Source organism: Perna viridis, chromosome 9, assembly GCF_037379345.1.
Source record: "Perna viridis isolate PV_CMFRI_1.1 ecotype Kerala chromosome 9, ASM3737934v1, whole genome shotgun sequence".
Taxonomy (NCBI): Eukaryota; Metazoa; Mollusca; class Bivalvia; order Mytilida; family Mytilidae; genus Perna; species Perna viridis.
Genome location: NC_142453.1, coordinates 41,190,351 through 41,199,086, shown reverse-complemented (window position 1 = coordinate 41,199,086; position 8,736 = coordinate 41,190,351). Strand labels below are relative to the sequence as shown.

General features: G+C 33.9%; 1 protein-coding gene across 3 annotated transcripts in view; it reads right to left on the bottom strand.

Moving 5' to 3' along the window:
- Positions 1-352: 352 nt before the first annotated feature.
- The window catches only part of LOC148608545 (uncharacterized), a 12,411-nt gene continuing 4,027 nt past the window's right edge, over positions 353-8,736 (bottom strand). For 2 of the 3 annotated variants that reach the window (XM_088545746.1, XM_088545747.1), the window contains exons 2-11: positions 8,135-8,220; positions 6,707-6,871; positions 6,140-6,268; positions 5,749-5,877; positions 5,421-5,546; positions 4,717-4,845; positions 4,501-4,629; positions 3,244-3,372; positions 2,685-2,786; positions 353-2,366 (exon numbers count right to left, since the gene is read on the bottom strand). In XM_088545746.1, the coding sequence (XP_088401872.1) occupies positions 820-2,366; positions 2,685-2,786; positions 3,244-3,372; positions 4,501-4,629; positions 4,717-4,845; positions 5,421-5,546; positions 5,749-5,877; positions 6,140-6,268; positions 6,707-6,871; positions 8,135-8,220 (2,671 nt within the window). In that variant the 3' untranslated portion in view covers positions 353-819. The remainder of the gene's footprint in view (positions 2,367-2,684; positions 2,787-3,243; positions 3,373-4,500; positions 4,630-4,716; positions 4,846-5,420; positions 5,547-5,748; positions 5,878-6,139; positions 6,269-6,706; positions 6,872-8,134; positions 8,221-8,736) is intronic. The other variant, XM_088545748.1, reaches the window with a different exon arrangement.

The window sequence follows — 8,736 nt, the reverse complement described above, 5'->3', positions numbered from 1 at the left end:
TCATCTGCTATATTGAGGAAACTGTTCGTTTATCCACTGCATTTGTTAAAATTTTTCGTCATGGGGTGTGTCACATTAGACTTGTAACATGAGGTGTTTATAATTGCAAAAATAATAACAAATATCAGACAGTTCGTTATTCGTTCACTTCAAATATCAACCAAAATCACTTTTTGTATCTGATTCAGAAAGAGTTACAGACGACATAACCAATTTTAGTTTGTCAATCGCTTGTTCAATTCAGAGAGGAACTCTGAGGGGAGTCACGAAAAAAAAAACAAATGCAAATCGGAATCGATACTAGTAGTGGGAATAGTATTCAAAATATGTAGGTCAAGTTCTGTAAAATCAATTTCTTGGAAATAAAAGTGCTTTATTTACATATTCTTCTTTACAAAAAATATGAAACAATTGAATAAAATAACAAAAAAATGTATATACATTATGTATAAAAGTAAATTTAATACACATATACATATACATATACATATACAAGCAATACATAGACAAATCTCAGTATCTTCTATCAATATGATCATAGTTCATATCAATTGATTCATCAGACCCACCAGCATGGATGAGAGGAGGCATATTATCACTGGTGTCATCTTTTGTTGACATTGTAAACTTTGATCTTTTATAGGATGCGTTAGGTTTTGGTTGTTCTCTTTCTTTTTTTATATTTGGTAGGCTTGGAATGTTTGTACTAGTTGGCATTTCATAGTCTGAAGAACCAGTTGTCGCGCAAGGCAATAGATAGTCTGATTCTACGGCTTCTTCTTGAGATCGGTCAGGATTTAAACTTTCATTATTCAAGGTCTAACCCGATAACTTTGTTCGCTTTGTACGACTCTCTTTTAGTCCCTGTGGTGTATCATAACACATGGATGACCCATTCATTCTGTAACTCGGTGTTTCATAATCAACAGTATATTTTTTCAGCTCTGTCTCATTACATTCTTTGTCTACTTTTTGCTTTGTTTGCTCTTCTTTGAGGGGGATACCTAAGGGGAAATCATAGTTCACTTCTTTAACAGGGGCACCAGAGGGGAAATTATAGTTTACTTCTTTAACAGGGGCACCAGAGGGGATATCGTAGTCAATATCTTTGATAGGGGCACTGGAGGGAAAATCATAGTTAATATCTTTTCGTTGTTTGGATTGAGGTCGCTTCTTTCTGTCGTCATCATCTTTGTTTTTATTGGTACTTACGTTCTGAAGAAAACTTTGAGGAGTGTCATAGTTTATCTCGATTTGTTTTGTTTGATCCGAACCTCTTTTCAGACTACCATTTTGATTATTGAGTCGTGACTTTGGTGGTGAATCATACTCAGTGACACAAGCATCATGTCTGTTAACGGGTGTGTCATAATCATTTTTTCCATCGTATGGATCCTTTTGTGGTAAATGTTTGTTAATATCCAGGAATGCTTTTGGGATGTCATAGTCTTTCCTTTCCAGAGTACCATATGCATTTACCTCTGATTTTCTTCCCATCGGCTTCTCATAATGTATAGACAAGATTCCATCTGGTCTGTCATAGTCGTCCATTATCAAATCTTCACATCTGGCACTAGCTTTGTGTTCAGGTTTGAGGTAGACAGACTCAGACCCACGACTACTGACACTAGTTGTTTCCTCCTCACTAGACTTACTGTCATGATTCAGAGATCTTTCTTTTTCCATTTTTCCATTTTCTTTTATTTTCTTGCTGTTCTGTGGTTTAAGATAACCCGAACTTGAATCAGTACTACTCCCGTCTATTTGAACATTATTGTCTATTCCCATGTAATCGGGGTTGGATATATCAGAACAATCAACAGTATATCTATCTTCATTTGGTTTTGTGCCTTCAGTGCTACTTTTTTTTCTGGGTTTTAGGTATCCTGATTTGGATTCCGAACTCTCTTCGCTCGATTGTCTAACATGTCGTACATTCTTGAGTTCTTGGTAGCTAGAGCTTACAACTCTGTCTTCGCCCGGAGTAACCAAACCTGTGTAAGTGTCTGTAGTATCATCGTCGTGTGCCTTAGGACTTTTCGCCGGTCCGTCAATTTCAGCTATCGACAAGTATTGATTAGTTGATCTCTTCCTGGATGGTTGCCGAGGTTTTATCCTCGGTTTAACGTCGTCGTTAGGGTCAACATAGTTGGCCGGATAATTGTCCAACATTTTTGATGCGGAAATTTCAGCATAGTCATCTATGTCGTCATAAACGTCGCTACCGTCTCCTTTCCTCTGTCCGTCACTTGGGATCATTTTTTTAGTATTTTTCCTGATACGTAATGCGAGGAAAAATATGGATATTATGATAATTATTGCACCAGCACAACTGCCTAATGCATAGTAAATAGTCATCGGCGGCGCTACAAATAAAAAATAAAATATCTATATTTGACCCTGATTCTTTCAGACGATTAGTACAACAAATATAAAATATTTATGATGTAAACATCTCGTTTTTAAATTAACGTAATGATAATCTTAACATTTCTATCATAAGCAGTGCTTTTATATAGATTGATATCACTATGAAGTAGACCAATACATTTTATTGTTAAAAGTAAAATTATCTATTAGTTAAGCACATAAACCACAGATCATTTATTGGAACTAGATTTAAATGCAAATGGACTAAAAAGCTTAAAATAGTGCAGACCAGTAACACGTTCAATGAAACATACATTCCTGCGTTTCTTTTGAATTACAGCTTCCAGTTACAGGATCACAATCGCTACAGATGCATCTCTCCACACAGCCTACCCCATATGTACCAGGGAGACACACTGAAGTATAAACATTTAATGGTATTATGCAAAAGGGGTCAAATAGTAGTTACGGTAGATTTTACTGTAAATGTTTTTAAAGAACAATTACTAAATCATATTTTTCCATTATCAACTATTGTGACTCCAATATAGTATCCAAACTATTTCAAAGTTCGGGTTCATAGTTATAATGATGTACTGAACTCTATTCATGTCGAAACACGTGCTTAAACGAAAATCAATTATGATCTTTACTCTGATTTTACTGAAACTCTTCTTTTATTGTTTCTTTATTGACTTTGTCCCTGTGTTTTAAACTTCAAAATAATTCATTTAAAAAACAGGTGCCTAACTCGTGCAATGTCATCAAAACACTTAGATCTGTCGTCAAAGCCATTTAAAACGCTTTATTGTTAAACCACAACTCATTGAATTATAACTGATAGGATCCGGTTGTCAATTGGAATTAACAAACCTTGTGAACAATCGGAACCTTTCCTCCCGGAAGGACAATGACAATCCCCTGTCACGTGATCACAGGTCATGTTATCAGAGCAGCTACATGAATATTGACAGCTTTTCCCATAGAAACCTTCTGAGCATTCTAAAAATATAATTTATTACTTCAATTAAGGGGATCACGGGAACTGTGATAGATCTGCAGTGGCAGTCTTTGTAAGAATACATATAATTCATACTTGATCTGAATAAAACAATAATGACTTCATATATCTATAGCTGAATATATTCAGTATTACTCTATGTAAAACAATAGAATAAATATTAAAATAATACGTTCGGAGTCTAAACTTTCAAACCAATGAATGGAATATATACATTCATTCTAAACATCATACAAAAAATTAAACTATGGAACACACAATGCACATGAACAGAGTATAATAATCTGACCTCAAGATATGAATATCCTTAACCAGAACAATATAAATATGAGATTCATGCATAACAAAAACCCACCAAATGTACTATTATTCTTCATTCAATTATTACAGACCACATAGCCAGCAAAGTAATAGTTTGTCTATCGGATGTCGCACTAGTGAGGTATAAAAAATAAATAGACTAGGGCCGGATCCAGACACTTAGAATAAGAGGGGTGTCATCCGAGTACCTGCGGAAAGGGAGTGCTAAAACATTATTTGCCTTTTTTCCAATTGACACATGAGAATTACAAATTTTCCCATGAAAAGGGGATGCCAACCCTCTGCAGCCCCTTTCTGCATCCGCCATTGTATAATGTATTTAAAATTAGCAATTGGCAAGAATTATCACTCTGATTTGATCGATTTCTGTTGGTGATGAATGTAGAGTTGTATCTTTTTAACGCAGATTTAAATACAAAGAGGACTTTTATTTCACACTCTACGTAAAACTATAGCATATGTAGATCATAAAAATGTTTGTGTGGTATGTTTTTCTTCACCATGAATGGTGAATATGAATTGGTACTTCATCACACTTACTAAGTGAGCTGTTTTCGTGTAAAACTGAATGTAGTACAACACTAGCGGAAACGGTAAGAAAATGGTGTTGTCCGAAATGAATTTCAATCGGCTTCACTTATTTTTAAATTTTATCGTTTATCACCATGTACTTCAAGCGATAAAAGAAATTAAAAATACTAATGCAACACTTCAATCATATTTGATTCATTGCAATTGATTTTCCTATATTTTGCAATATTTTGTCCATAAAGATTTTCTATACTTACTTTGTTCACATGTTGACCCTACCCATCCACGGTCACAGTCACATGATCCATCAAATCGGTCACATGTCCCGGTCTTGCTACATTCACATTGTTTGCGGCATCCAGGTCCATAATAACTCCGGTCACACCCTGTGAAAAAGAATGTTAAATGAGCCTTTGGGAAACAAAATCATAGGTTTCCAAAAAGATGTTCATCTTCAGGATACTGATACTTACTAGCATTACAATCAGATCCCTGGAATCCAGAAGGACAAAGGCATTCTCCCGTTACAGGATCACAATTCTGTGTGTTCAGACAGGAACATTCCTTACTGCAACTATCACCGTATGTTCCAAAAGGGCAATCTATGAGAAATAACATTTGATGTTTCATAAAGACTCTAGCATATGAAATTGGCATCATATGCATTGTTCTATAAATGATGGCATAGGAAACTTTGCATACAATGTCCAATATATATTTGAATGGGCATCATCTACATATAACTAGCCACGTTCAAGTCCAGCTAAAGCATTTGGCAATGTCACTGCATTCTACGAATGTCACAACGGACGGTCACTTGTATTGTAAAGTAAACGGCATAACGAAAGTATTCTCTGAACATTTATAACAAACAGCTTTGTTGAGTAACTTACTACTATGACTCAAGAGAAGTACAGTTAAGAAATGTGCCAGGGGAACAAAATTTAATGTCTTTCTGCAGTTTAATATCATTTTATACTTGTTCATGCATTTGGCTTCACAAAATATGAAAAATCTTGTTTGATTACAATATGATAATGGAAGAACGAACTGATCTGGTTAAATGCAACAAATGCACCAGGATATAACCTAAATTCATTATTTTAGATACTTTATGTTCTTTACATCCAGGTATGTATTCCTAGAACAGATACCTCCTTCTAAGAATTTGTCTTACTTTCATTACAATGTTTGCCGGAGTAACCAGGGAGACAGGAACAAGATCCATCTGTACTGTTACATACACCATTTTTACAATTACATGTTCCTTCGCAATTTCTACCATATTTATCTTCAGGACAGGCTGAAAAAGATCAGTGTAAATTTAACCGACTATATTCTACATCATGCTTCTCCAATAATGTTCCCAGAACAAAGTAATAAATGTATAGGCTGGGAACAAATATACCCCCTGATATATATACACATAATTTTAAATTAATTATGTTCATGTTATCTATCAAACGACAAATAAACTATACAACTTTACCAAACAATACAAATACCTGTGAGACAATCCCCTCCTATAAAGCCTGCTGGGCAAATACATTTTCCAGTAACAGGATGGCAGGACTGTCTATCGCCACAGCTACACTGCGACTTACAATCCTGTCCGTAGTATGGGTCTGGACATCCTGGAATGTAGTATCTAATTGGTTCAACATCAACATGTAGCCGAATTGGACATGGTATAATTTGTCTTGTATATATATTTACATAAATAAGTGTTGACATTCTTTGGTGTGTGTTTGTTTAGTCTTTGTTTTGTTATTTTTTGTTATTTTTTGTTTTTTTCAAATACTTTGACTATTCCAAAATAAAGTGTACGTCTTTGAACATTTAATCGAAGTTTATATTGCTTTTGCTTTAGACAATGAGAATTAATATCCATCTTACGGTCATGACACGTGTTTCCGGTCCATCCAGGTTTACATTTACAGCTCCCATCAGTAGGATCACATTCACTGTACTCAGAACAGGAACAATCACGTTGACAGTTTATACCGTATCTCCCAGCGATACAAACTGAAATAATTCAAACACTAGACTTTTAGTCTCATAAACTTAAGAGCAAAAACGTAAAATCTAGGTACCTAAATTGTATGTCTACAATCCAAAAGTATTTCTGTAACAATATTAATTTTCTGTTCGTTTTTGTCTACACAAAGCTATTTAGTATGTTGTGACGCAAATTGGAAACTTCCAATTAGTTTTGGCGCAAATAATCAAGTAAAAAAATCATCATCTTGATATAAACAAATTAAAAGAAAATGAATTGAAGGATGATCATTTAAAAACTATTTTAAATATCAATCATAAAAAGCAACATAAATAATCACCATGTCACCTATGGAAATTAATTAATACTAATATTTGTACTTTTGTGTAAATTATTAGTTAGTTACTTTTGTAAATTTAGAGTAGAGCAGTGTAATAAAGTAGATACAGATGTTACGAACATACTTTGATCGCATCGTTCTCCATCGAACCCTGCTTTACACACACATCCTATCTTGGGATCACAAGTTTTTTCAGCCACACAGTTACAGCTGTTAGAGCACTGGGAACCCCAATTGCCGGGCAGACATTGAACACTACAATTCTGTCCGAAAAATCCTGGTGAACATGCTTTGAAAAAAATACAAATTAGGAAAGGTAATCTGTCTAACATCCAAATTCAACAACCATACAAAACTCATGTTTCTCCAGAGCTATGTACTTGAAGTCCTTCTGTATACACATGTATAATACTGGGTCATTGAAAGTGAAAATGCTACCGCACCGCTAATAAAATTTGATCAGTTTATAAACAAAGTTTAGTTTAAACATTTTATTGCTAAATTTTACAGGCAATTGGATGGACATAAATTATACAAACTTACAAAAGTCCTTTTCACATAATTAATTAGAAATATTTTGTGAACATACATCAGCAACAAAACATACTACACGATGTAAACAACTTGTTGTGACAAAACTGAATCAAGAACAGTTATAATATGTGATGAACTTGTCATTTCATTATATTTGGCAATAGTTATCTGAACTGAAAAAAGAGTATAAAAGAGAGGAAATATGGGAAATATTAACAGGATGAAGTTCAAATTGCTTGCTGTGATCGTCCTATGTCAAAACGCTTTGATTGTTTGATTAACTGATTTCAAAATATCTTTGTTTAAATCACCAGATAAGGTTTCATTTCCAAAAACCAAAGTTTCGATTGTTAATTCTGGTAAAAAGGCAGTATTATTTTTCAAAATATAATGGCCATTCCAAAAGGTAATGTTTGGCATCTTCAACCACCCAGCCGCAGACACAACCCGGATCATTCGCAAAATTAACACGGAATAGATCTGCATTCAGGGCATTACAACTAAGTTTCATGTGTAGAATATTACATAATCTACAACCTGTGAAACAATAAGAAGGAGGTTTATTATATATTTCTAATCGTTTGCTTTTTTGAATCTAGAAATGTTTGGATGATTACGTATATTTGATTCCAAATTGTTCCAAAGTCTAATCTAAGTTTCTTTGCCTTACATCTCGTTGATACTGTGATAAACAGTCATTAAGATAAGATGGACAATCTTGATGGTGAATTTCATAAAACAAAATAAACAAAGTGCATGTGGTTCGAAAAAGTGATACAACACTATAGTTTTAAGGAAGATATAGATTAAATGCACCTTAAATTCTTCCATTAACGCAGACAATAAGTGAAAAAAATCTGAAGTTCGTCGGGAAGTAGGAGTTAATTACGATGTTTACCTTCAGCTAAAAATAAGCAAGTAGTCAAATAATCCTTAGATTGGTGGGTGATGTGACTATGTGTATAAGAATTAAGTTAGTCTATCAAATGAATTGAATAATATGCTAACAACTACTCACGCTCACAACGGTTATCTCTTTCTATATAATTCGGACAACATATCATTTGTAGAACTTTATCATACTGTCCATTTGCTTTCTTTCGACTGTAATGCAAACAAAACTAAATGTGTTTACCTTGATATTTACTGTTTCACCCATTGTTTTCTTTCAAAACGTAATATCGCCAGAACACCAATTGACAATTAACTGACAACAGTTGTTTTTTTATTTATTTTTCGAAGATAATATATATTTAAACAATTGTTTTACAAAATAACTGTTGACAGCAAATATAACTATTTGATTTTACATTAACGCGATTATTTCAATGAAATACGGAGACAATTCATATTGAAATATAATTTATAAAAATAACGTGTTCATTCAAATATAGTCATTCTGGTCATGTCGTTACGGGAGATTTAACATTATCGAAAACGAATCTCTGCGTAATATCCTTTCTAAAGGTCCCAAGTACCGTGAACCACGCTCCATAAATTGGAATTAAACTTGAAAGTTTTTATGGATGCCGTCGAGGACTATGCAAGAAAATGGATGAAACGAGAACAAGAAGACATTGATTCTCTGTCAAAGTGGTTAAAGGTCTCGAGGTCTTTAAT